Here is a 12,729-nt window from a genome sequence, read left to right on the forward strand (position 1 = left end):
AAAAAAAAACTCCAACTGCTGTCCGTTCTCCAATTCTTACACCCCATTATAACAACAACTCAAAAACAAAACCAAAAAAAAAAAAAAGATGAAGCAACAACTTCAACTGAAATGTGCCTCGATTGCAATTTTATTTATATTCAATTAATACTCATTTCTGTTTGCCCAAACCCCGTTCCCAAACCCTTCCCCCAAGACCGGGGAGATCCCGGCCCCAGAAGGAGTAAACAAAAAAACAAATGCAAAAAGAAAAGGTTTAAAAATACATTCGAGGAATATTATAAACTCAATTCAATTAAGAGAATCACTTTTGCATTCCAATATCACAAAATTCCTGCCAGGTCCCCAATCATGACAAAGTCCACAAATGTTGGTCAAGTACCTGACCAGCTGAGTTTACTTTTGGCCTTTAAGTATTGGGCATGAATCATTATTTGAAGTTATAAAACTGAGAGATTTAGATATGGGAGAAAAAGCTTGATAGTCCTGGTATCAGTACAAAGAGAGAAATTTGATACATTATCATTATTATCTTTTTAGTTATCATCATAAATCATAATTTGAACAGGTGGCGTATTGAGAAATTTGAAATATTTCCACTGTCAAAAAAAACTTTGGTGACCCATTTTCGACGTAGGTTAATTAGCACATAAGGAATCCAAATCTGTAGTCAAAAAATTTTACCACTTTTAGTTTGGACGGAATTGGCTATTCCAAAAGTATTAATCTCTTTACCCATTCAGCGTTTTATAAAATTTCTGACCACATTCGAATCTTTTTTGAATTCACTTTCTTTTTATAATATTTCATTTCATTAATGACCCAATTTTTTGGTATAAAATGTTACCCTAACAGGGATTTTTCTTGAAGAGTTGATTTTGTTAGTTTTATCTCTTAACCATGAGCGACTCTTCCTGGTATCATTTTAGAGTCGGTTTTTGTTTTATTGTAATCACTTAAGATAATAAAAATAATTTAATCAACAAGAGGCCTAAAAATAGGCTTTTCAAGGGGATTTCTATTGCAATTGCTGTGTGGGAACAATCTTCTAAATGATATATCCTATATTATAAAAGTTCTTTTTAAAGAATGTGACAATTGTCGAAGCCCTACTTGTCCAATTTTGTATAAAAAACGTCTTCCAAACCGTTTATATAGAAACGAAAATCTGCTGAACTTAAAAAATCTATACTAGTCATTCCCAAAACTCAACTGGCTATAGAAATTCCAGCAAATATTTCATTAAGAGTACCTAAAAATCTTAGATAGCCAAATAAATATCTTAGATAGCCTTTTAAGGCATAAGGCGCTTAGCAAATTATGTTTGTCGCCAATGTCAATGCGATGTTCCATTGTTCCAGCTCATGGCAGCCTGCTTTGAATATTTAACTGGCATTTGTTTACCCACTTTTCTGGTCAATCATCTCACCGTAAATCATTTAATGCACGTTTGTTAACTGAAATAAAGATTTGAAAGAGAGAGAAAGAAAGTGTGACTGAAGGTGAGAAAGGTAGCAAGATACAACCTGAAATGGTTCAGGGAAATCAATATAAACCTCTTTAGTTATGCATCTCACATAGTCAGACCCAACGAAGCTGTGAGAATTCTCAAGTAGAGTAATTTGTGTTAAGTGAGAATTGGAATCTTCCAGTTAACAAAAATGGGAACAATGATCTTAGAAATGAATATTTTCAAAAACTAAATTTCACTTTCATATGGGATTATAACATAAATTATTTAATTACTTTATTAGATTGTTAAATATGTTGAATTAGATGTTGGTTTACAATCATTTTTTGGCATTTCGATTTCAGCAGTTTCTTTCAAGTGTAGCAAGTAAAACAAAACAAAGCCAACCACCATGGATGCCATCAAGAAGAAGATGCAAGCGATGAAAGTCGACAAAGATGGAGCTCTGGAACGCGCTCTCGTCTGCGAACAGGAGGCACGCGATGCCAACACCCGCGCCGAAAAGGTGAGTCAATCCAAGCATGATCTCTTCTCATCCAAACGCATTCAAATATAATAATAATAATACGCATAATGCGAATATAAAATCGAAACCATTTAATTGTTACAAAAAACATAATTAATGGTTCAATGCAAACTTGTTAACACATTGGCCATTGAAATTGCAATTGAAAATTATGCATTTATACAATTTTTTCATTTTCCATTTTTTTATCATTTTCAATTGTTGTTGTACAGGCCGAGGAGGAGGCTCGCCAGCTGCAAAAGAAAATCCAGACCGTTGAAAACGAATTGGATCAGACACAGGAGGCCCTCACCCTTGTCACTGGCAAACTGGAGGAGAAGAACAAGGCTTTGCAGAATGTAAGTACAAATTTTATCAATTTGATTTAGATCATAATTGTAGAATAGGCTTAAGTTGATTAAAACTGAGGCAGCTCTGTTTTAATCGAAACCTTTTTTTAATCTAAATTATACAAATTATAGATGAGATCTTCCAAATTATGTTTAGCGGTTTGTTTGTCAGCATTTTATGGACGACTTCTTTAAAGTATCTAGATGAAGATATGTTTGTAAACCAATACACATATAAATTATTAAATTAAGTCAATCTTAGACGAATTTATTCAAGATTCATCAAATTTTTAGCTAAGAGAAGATCCAATACTGTAAATGATTTTTCCATAAGTTTTAAAAACACACTATAACAAAATCGACATGTTTTCAAAACCTTTTTGAACAAGCACTCGAAAAAAACATTTCCAAAAACATTCCATTTAATCATAGATTATTTATAAGTTTTAAGGAGTTCTTTGAACTTTAAAAGTAAAAGAAATTTATCTTAAGTTTTGAAAACTCTTGCTTAAAAATCCACTTGTTATCATAGCAATATTATTAAATCCCCTTAAAATTTAAAAAATGTAAAAATTTCTTTTTTTTTCTTAAATTCTATATTTCTTACTCAAACTCATGATAAATGCGTAAACCATTTCGAGTGGCATTTACGATCTGACAAATTTCTCTACCTTCGTTTAGCTCGTGCCATCTGTGCCATATAGAAATCGAAATGGAAAATTCACCTAGATATATTTTTTCAAATATTCTCAGATGCATACAATTTTAAAAATTTGGATTTCTAGTCTAGAAAATCATTAATAACATTAACTTGACAAAGATCCAGTTTGGCCTCATTAAAAGCGAATGTTTTAGATCTTAGACTTTATTTTTAAGGTATATAAAGACACATGAATATATATGTAGTTATACATGTAAGTTTTGTTAAGTTTATTGTTTTACTTTATTCTATGTCAAGAAACAAAAAACATTTGACCACTTTGTTGACAGCATTATATAGAAAATGAAATTGGGGCAACAATTTAGCTTTAAATTCTAGACAAAATGACAACGGGGAGGAGGCTAATGTTTGTTCCCCGAAAATTCCATAAATTTCAAATGGAAATTTGAACAAAACTGACATCGGAGTATGTATACGTCATTTTTGCTATGTTTTATGGTATTTTTGCTGTTTTTTTTTCTCTTCTGTTGTTTTGTCTGTTGGCAACGCCTTTTTGAGCGCTATTTTTAAATTTGTTGAAAATAGCTTTTCATTAGAGCGAAAGAGAGAGGAGCCAATAGGTGTGCGTGTATTAGTGTGTGTGTTGTGTGTATGAGGTGGGAATGAGGGAGGAAATATCAAATAACGCAAAGGCAAATAAATTTTGTGCTTTTGTTGCCAAAAAATAAAAATCGCACACAAACATAGACAGATTATTTCGTAGATTTTTCTAGTGCTATTTGTGCTGCAGCTCCTCCAAAAAAGAAATAGAAATTGAATAAAATATTTCGCATTTGATTTGGTTTTGGGGCAAAAACTATTTCAAGGACATTTGGCAGCGTTTCAAAAAACTTAAAAATTTCTTGGCCTGCAGGTAACTGCTCTACAGAATTGTAGGAAAACCCTCATATCAGAGAACATAAATCAAAAGAACTTAATAAAACACAACGGAACCTTCCTAAGGCCCACTATCAGTAGTTTTGTAAACTTAAATTAACTATGACTATGACAGACTGATTGTGAGTAATATGTGAAGACGATAAAGATAATTAATTCAAACAAAAAAGGAAAAACTTACTCTCCTCCCCACACACACACACACACACACTCACACATACTGTGTGTTTCGCTCTCTCGGAGTGGGTGTAGTTTGGGGCTGTGGCTCTCTTTCGTCCGCTCCCACACCATGTGTATGTACATATATTGCTGACTCAGTCCCACATATGCCACATGGCGGACTGTGCCGCTTGGTAGGGGGTGCACCCCGCTGCTCCCCCCACCAATAACTAAACGCATTGAAGAGATAATGACACACAGAGTGAGAGACAGATGTGATATATAGAGAGAGAGAGAGCGAGACTGAGGAAGAGAAAAAAAAATAGATGGAGCTAGCTCATCAGAGAGAGAGAGAGGAGAGCAATGATCCTCTGTGGTGAGCGCGAATTCTGTTTTATTCGAATTCAAATTTTTTCAAATTTACTACAACGCCGAAGCAAGCAGCAAGGGGCTGAAGAAGATCCGCCGCAAGCCGCAAAAAATATCAAAATAAAAAATCAAGATAAATAAATAAAAACCAATATAAATAAATCAAAAACTATGTTACAAACATTTTATTGAATTGTAACATTTAAATCGTTTCTTTTTTATTGTTTTATAAATCAAACTATAATTGAATGCACTATTTTTATTTAACACGCATTAAATGAAATTTTAGTGTTGTTCAATTATATAAATTAAAAAACGAAGAGCAGCCGCTACAATAATAACAACAACAAAAACAACAAGAACAGGCGGAAATTGGCTTAAAGCAGCAGCAAAATCTCTAGCAATTTTCAACGCGCTAATGAAAATTGTTCGTAAGAGACGAAAGATTCGTATTAAATCATCAATAAAAATAGCAAAAAAAAAAAGACTCAGTTAACGGTATATTATGAGCACAGTTGTTTGAATAGCAAAAAAAAAAAGCAAACGCAACACGCACCAAATCACACAGCAACAACAAAAAAACTACAACAACAATATAATTAATATGTACGAGAAAACTTTAACAATAGGAACTGCAAAAGTTAATAATGCATATGAATGGCAAAAAGTGAGCTGTAACAAAAATCAACAGCAACAAAAACTGAAGCAAAAACCAAATATAAACAAAAGCATAAATACAACAAAACCAACAAAAACAACAAACGCAACAAAACCCACAACACCGGCATCAAGTGTAACGGTCTCTACAACTCCGCCGGCATCCGCCAAATTGAGATTTAAATTCTCTGGATACGCGTCCCGCCGCCAAACATTGGCCCATCAAATAAAGCGAGCTCATCGTCATTTACTAACTGGCAATGACAAGCTACCCACTTTACAACAACAAACAAAGCGTAAAAAATATATACATAAACAATTTTAATTTTCTGTCTACACGCGCTCATAGTTTAAATTTATCCGACTATTTTTGCGGATACAAAATATCGGGAGTCCAACTAAACTTGTGCGCGAGTAGGCAACTCTGAGAGGTTATCGAAAAAACTATCGATAAACTCATTTTGCAGAAATAGATCTAGAGCTGAAAAAACATCGATGTTTGCAACCTAAAGCTTCTTTTAAAGCTTTCTTGTTTTTAAATTATTGTCACTCAAAAAAAAAAGAAAGAAAAACAAGGATTAGAGATAATTTTTGAGTTTTTTGTGTAAAAACAAAAGTTTGTTTACGACACTAGATTTCAAAGAGCAACGTCTATCCGATATTATTTGGCCTGCCTTGCTAAATAATCGTTCCGATTCGCTAAACAACGCAGACTCACATAGAAATTTGTTGGCCATTTCTTTTAAACCTTCTGTGTCCCTAAACAAATGTTGTAAAGAAGATTATATTAGCTGTAAATTACTTTCCAAATTAAATTGCAAAATACAAAGAAGCAAAAACTTTCATAAAACTAAAAAGCCATCGATGTATCGATAGTACCATCGATGTTTTTTCCAGCTCTACTTTTATCGACATATCGGTTATCATTTGCAGCAACAACAACAAACAAGTCCAGAAAACAGCAGCACACAAAACATTTGTTGAAAAATAGTGATAAGCAACAAAAACACAAGACTAAAAACAGTCACCACCGACCACATAAGGCAAATCGCAACTGTTCCCGTCCCTGCGTCACTGGCAGCTCAGATCAAGATCCCCAATCGGGCTTGTCATCACGTTGGAGCTCTATCGAATGCTCCATAAATGTGCTGGAAGATCTTCTCTACTATTGCGATGAGGAGGCCGAATTGTACGTAGCTCAACTTTACGAAAGATACCAGCAATTGACCTGCAGCGAATACGAGTCGGGATCAGAGGAGCAGGAACAGGACGAGGAGTTTTGGAGTGATTGCGACGTGGAGGTGGAGGACAACATGTCGCATCAAAGTTTGGATGATGATGCTGTTTCCAGCAGCAGTGGAGCTGGCACTAATAGCACAAACAGTGCTTCCTCTCCACTGGTGCCCAGCTCTTTGAGGCGTCGTGGTCATCAGCACCATCCTCGCTTTTCGGGCACAAGGAAACCGCAAGTGCCCAATGTTCAAGAGATACTGGCTGCTCTGTATCGTGGTGATTCCAAGGGTGTTCTTTCGAATTTGCGTGGCGAGACGTCATCGTCGTCGCCGCCGCCACCGTCAACAGATCATGCCACTGAATCCTTGCCAGCACCCGATTCAATATTAGTTAGCCGTAGTACTTTGAGTCTTCCATTGAGCGATTCTGTGACCAATTCCTTGGGCAGTAACAGCCCCACACCCACGGACGAGAGTAGTGTACAAGATGAGAGCACTGCTACGCCCACAACAGCAACCACAACAACAAAGCCTCTAGTCGAAAAGACCACAAAGAAGAAGAAACGAGAGAAAGGTGATAAAACAGACAAGGACAAGGAAAAGGGTGAGAAATCTGAAAAGAAAAAGAAATCCAGCTCAAAGCGAGACCGGAATAACAAACGTCCAAATGGAGCAAACATCATGGAGGCCAGTAGCGATAGTTTGGCCACCGATGGCGGTGGTGCAGCAATTGATGAGGGCATTGCCTTAACTGAAGATGATGATACTCAGGCTGCCGAGTGGTCCAAATTACGTTGCACTAGCGAGTCGGCCGAAGTTGTGGCCGAGCGTGAAGCAAGACGGAACAAAGGACGGTGTGCTGATTATCCTGGCCTAGCTTTTGGACGTTCCATATTCAGCTCGGATACCATGATGAAGTTCAACATAATACGAAATGAACTTCACAACATTATGAACACACAACTGAAGCGGGTAATTAGACTGAATGATTGATTAATCGATCTCTACTAATGAAATTTTCTATTTTTTTAATTCAAGCCCAAGTGTCATCCGTTCCGTTTCATTTGGTTGTTGTTGCTCTTTAATTTAGAAATGTGTGGTTAGGTCTTTGCCGTCGTCGTCATTTCTATCTAAGATTGCTACAATTTTCAGTTTTGTATAGTACTCTTTTTCGGTTTTTGCACATTGCGAAGTGATTACGTCGTCGTCGTTGTCGTCGCCGCCGCAGTCGTCTTCGTAGCCTTTGCTTTCTTCTTTTCGCGCAAATTCTATTTTTGCTTTAACCCATTCTTGCCCCACACCCCACAATTGGAGGGGGGGACTGCCATTGAAGGCGGATTTCTAGTTTTTTATTTTGTATTTTTCTGTGTGGCCTTGCCAAAAGGGAATTTCTTCCACTTATCTTTATATTTGAATTTTGCTACGCCTATGTCCCACGCTTCTTTCGAATAGAAAAATTTCAACAATTTCTTGAACATATTTACTTTAATTGCAGGCAATTGTTTAATTAGTTACGCAACTGCTAAAAATTAACGGTATTGTGCCGGTCACCTGTTGCTCGTTGGCTTGCCTTTTCTTTCTTACTTACGCGCTCTCTCTCTCTCTATCTCTGTGTGTGTTGTGGGCGTGGGCCAATTAGATAAACCCCAAAAAACTAAATTGGTATTAGTGTTGGCAGATTCCCATGCCTGCTACCCCCACAGCTGTTCTCTAGCAACTTGCTATAAATAGTCAAGGTCACTGACTTAAAAGAAAACGCCACCATTTATGGCCCCAAAAACATTAACAACATAAAATCAAGCTTGGCTTACCAATTTCGGCCTTACAATTGAATTATTAAATAATGGAAATTGCACACGTCTCTTTCTACGTGTTCTCAACAACTACAGCCACAACGACCTTCGTCAACAGCCCCCCTTAACACCCCTCGCTGACCATTTTAGTTGTAGCACTTTGTTGTGCGGCATTTACTTTTAATTTCTTTTCAATGTCGGCTTGGCTAAAATGGACAAGCAGGCGGCGGTTGGGGCTGCGGCTGACGATTTTATGCTGTAGCGGAGGAGGTGGTGGTGCTGGTGCTGGGGGTGTTAGGGGAGTTGCCAGGCGTTAGACATTGCTCATTGTTTAAGAATTATCAACAATTACGCCATCGCCACAAATTTGCCAAATAGGGATGATATTTTTTACGAATAAGATTTGAGTATATAACACAAACAACATATCGTCAAAACCGGCAAAAATACACTTCAGCCGATTGTGCGATCCGTGTGTAGGGAGGGGGTGGTGGTGACACACTCACACAAATACACATACATATGTATGTACATACATAGTGTTATATGTGGTGAGTGTGAGTCTACCTGCGCTTACTCATTTCCATTTCCATTGCCACTGTCAATCCAAATGGGCAATTGACCTGAACTCAAACCCCGTCTCACATGTATGTTTCATACATACAATACATACGTGTGCAATTTACATATTTAAATTTTTGCATAATACAAAAATCTTAAATATTTCTTCACTAATTAATGCCAAAAATAACAACAACAAGTTAACTCAAATTTTAGCGGCTTTTAACAGGTTTTCCAGCCGCACACACACACACACTCATACATACACATACTTTTGAGGCGAGGCAGCAACAGCAGACTGGAATCAAACTTCAATAGTTGTCTCTTTCTCACCGCTTCGTATGGCTGCCAAGTGTCTCAAAGGTTTTTTCCAGTTTCATTTCCAGTTACGTTCTCGTCGGAGTCGCATCGTAGTCGTTGTCGCTGTCTCTTCATTTGTCCCCGTGCGTGTGTGTCCGTGTGTGCGTTTTGCTAGTAAATAGCAAATATTAAATATTTAATTATAAATTCCATACAACTTCAATTAAATTTTCTGTGCACATCCCCCACACACAACCCAAAGTTAAACAACAAAAAAAAAACCCTTTAACCTCCAGAGAAAAAGATTAATAAAAGAAGAGAGAGAGAGATACAGAGAGGAAAAAGTAAAGAAAAAACCGGTGGTTTTTTCGTTCGCTCTCTTGTCTGTGCGTGTGGTGTTCAATTTGTACAAATTTTCAAATATTTTTGGTGTCTGCCACAGCCCACTATTTATACATATATATATATATATATATATTTATCTATATCTATATAGAAAAAGAAATTTGCCATAAGTGTGCTCCATTTGAATAAAATACAAATCAAACAAAAAACAAGTGCAAAACACTCTAACAACACCCACAACTACGTGCCACAACAAAAAGAAAGAAAGAAAAAAAAAAGCAACAAAAATGACGACTAGCATTCCACAAGGTACACTCTTGGATGTACTCAAGAAGAAAATGCGTCAGACCAAAGAAGAAATGGAAAAGTATAAAGATGAATGCGAGGAATATCACAAGCGGTTGCAGCTTGAAGTTGTTCGACGTGAAGAAGTAAGAAGATCTTTTACACCCTCTCATAGAATTTACAACAAAAAATTTGCTACTTTTTTTTTTGTTTTGTATGGAAAAAGAAATTGGAAAAACAAAGAAGTAAAACTATAGTCAACCATTTCTTCTGATGCTCTCCCAAAAGTTTAAAGGTTTAAATTTTGGCTTTGCTATATGCAAGTGTGTGTGTGTGTAAGTGAGACAACAACAAATACTGTCCACTCTCTTGCTCTCTGGGGTTCTAGCCTCTCACTCTCTTTCTCTCTCTGTCTGTTTGTCATCCCATTGCCTATCCCTGTATTTCTGTTGTTGTTTTGTTCTTGCAGTGGTTTTTTATGTCCAACTACAGGGTGTCGTTCATTTTGTTATCTTTGTCGAAATTCATTCACCTTTAAGGTTGTTTTTCTCTTTCTTTTGAATTTTATCTTCTGCTAAACGCAAACATTAGCATATAAAAAGAAGAAACAAAAAAGAAGCAGAAAAGAAATCTTCAAAAAAAAAAAAACCGTCACTGGAATATCGTTTAGCCTAGCGGTGTTCTAAATTCGATTAATTATGATTTTTACGCCATGGTCAACTATAAATGGTTTTTTTTTTGTTCCCTTCTTTTGGCACAAAATGCTTGCCCCTAGGGCTTTTATTTGTGCTTAATTCGATTCTAATTAGACAATTGAGTGTGAGCCAGTTGTAGGGTTCTTGCATATTTGTGTGTGCGAGTCCATGACTGTGTGTGTCTGTGTGACAATGTATGAAATCACAATTTGGCCCCCGCCAACGACAGCATTATGACGTAATTTTGTAGCTTAAAGGAAGTTTTTTTTTTTTTTATTAGTTTACCGTTACTAGGAGAAAATACTTTACGATTATGCTTCCAGGCAGTTTTTAAATCATTTCTAAGGGTTGTTGCGTAACCGTTATTGATAGCGCTCCGTTAAATTTAATTCAATATTTTCAAAAGTTTTGGGAAATGTAAATAACCCTGTATTTGTTAGGCATCAGCAGTATTTTGCTTTTGTCAAAATGATTGACGTGTTTTGAGTGTTTCCCCTCGTTTTTGTTGGTGTTGTTTTTTGTGAGCTCTTTTTAGTTAATTCTAAACAAAGCAACATAATATATACATTTATATTGTTGCTGCTTACAATGTCATTTAAAGTCCACCCTCACCCTCTGTCATTTCCTTTCTTTGTAGCTTCCTCCCTCTCCTCTTTTATCTCTCCAATCTTGCAATTGAACATTGGTAATTTCAATGCGCGCATTGTGACAAATTGGTTTTGATTTCTTCTTCTATTTTCATTTTGTACGAGACGATTGATGAGAGTGTGTCGTAATTTAAAGATTACCACACATGACGCCATTTGCTCTACTCTCTCTCTCTCCTCTCTCTGTCAGTCCAAGTTTTCCCATTTTCAGTCAAATAAAACTATATTTTCCGCTTGGTAGAACATCTTTTTGCTGTTTTACAAGTTAATTTACATAGGGAAAACATTTTCGGTTGGTTTGTAATTAAAAATGAGTAAAAAAAACACATCAAAATTACTAAGGTAGAAATTTTAATTCGAAGTTAGGTTGTATCTTAAACGTCATTGTTTTTTAGGTGATAAGTAAAGTCTAAATCGCATTCAATACTTTGAAGCCATAATTTGTACTCAAACATTTGTTTTGCCCAGTGTATACACGCCCTATTGGGTCTTGGATTGGGACTATGGTTTATATATTTTTCCTTCTTTCTGGTTGTCGTTAGTTTTATTTCGTTGCCACGGCAATTCGATCACAAAATAAGAGTGAGGGAGAGAAACAATATTCAAGGTGTGCGTGACTAAGCCGTCAACAATTTTTTTTGGTTAAACTTTTGCATGTTCATGACTTTTCGGATATATCCGAATTGGTATCTCCATATTTTTAGTATTTTTTTGGATTGTCTCTTGCATTTTGCCGGTCATTTTTCATACACATACTCAACATAACACACACCACACACAAATTCCAAAATTTTTGACTCTGGAACTTGTTTTTCTTTTGTGGCCTTTCTTTCGCATACATTTATTTTGGTTAATGAGTTCAAATACTTAGAGAGAGAAAGAGAGAGAGAGGGGAAGGAAACAACGAATACAGTGCCATACAATATAACTTGTTCGCAACGATTCAAACCGATCCGACCCTCACACCCTCACAAAAACATTGTGTCTATGCCTTCCACCACCTTCTCTTTTTTTGGCCATAAAACGTAAACGAAACGAAACTCAACTCCAACTTCAACTTTTTTTTTTTTTTGGAAAGCTCCCGCAATTTGAAACGCTTTTTAACGTTTATCGTACGCTTCTGCTTCTGATGGTCTGTTGGCTGGTTGGTTAGTTGGTCGATGACGTAAGCCAACAAGCGCGCTCAGTTCATTATCACACGATACTTTTACGACTCGTTCTATTCTAGGCTCGTTGTCGTCTTTGGTCAAGTTGATATCCCCATATCAGTCATTGGACTGGGTGGACTACCTTGCAACCATATTTGGTTTTGAATTTTTAGTTTCATTTTATTCAATATAATTTGACAACCATTTTTGGGCGTTTTCATTTTCGCTTTTCATTAGCGGCGGCGTCGTCAATGTCAAATATTTTCCGCTTTTTAATTGCTAGGGGAAACTCTCAATTGGCTTTGTTTAGACAAACAACAACAATAACAATCAAATGGAACACAAGGAAGACCTTTAATTATATATATTTTCAGATGGAATCCAAAAACTGTGGTCGACTTTATGAAATTTAGGGCAAACGAAAAAGAGAGAAAACGCTTAGTTAGAGAGTTTAGAAAGATTTCCCATACAAAAACAGAAAGAAAGCAAAAAAAAAAACGTAGCAAATAATTTCTTGACATAGAATAAATCACTTAGTTTATATATTAAGTTTAAGTCTTATTAAGTCATTATTATTATTATCTAAATCTATATTCGTATATGCCATATGCCATA

The 12,729-nt window shown here is 36.1% G+C and overlaps 1 protein-coding gene across 21 annotated transcripts in view; it reads left to right on the forward strand.

The window, feature by feature from the left end:
- Positions 1 to 12,729, forward strand: part of LOC6650532 (tropomyosin-2) — a 29,874-nt gene that overhangs the window by 1,189 nt on the left and 15,956 nt on the right. For 8 of the 21 annotated variants that reach the window (XM_002072769.4, XM_023180212.2, XM_015176910.3 and 5 more), the window contains exons 1-2: positions 5,041 to 5,404; positions 6,042 to 7,312. In XM_002072769.4, coding sequence (XP_002072805.3) covers positions 5,056 to 5,404; positions 6,042 to 7,312 — 1,620 coding nt within the window. In that variant the 5' untranslated portion in view covers positions 5,041 to 5,055. Of the gene's footprint in view, positions 1 to 1,815; positions 1,977 to 2,209; positions 2,336 to 5,040; positions 5,405 to 6,041; positions 7,313 to 9,490; positions 9,771 to 12,729 lie in introns of those variants that run through there. The other 13 variants (XM_023180215.2, XM_023180216.2, XM_047009623.1 and 10 more) reach the window with 3 other exon arrangements.

The sequence above is a fragment of the Drosophila willistoni genome, chromosome 3R (assembly GCF_018902025.1).
Source record: "Drosophila willistoni isolate 14030-0811.24 chromosome 3R, UCI_dwil_1.1, whole genome shotgun sequence".
Lineage (NCBI taxonomy): Eukaryota > Metazoa > Arthropoda > Insecta > Diptera > Drosophilidae > Drosophila > Drosophila willistoni.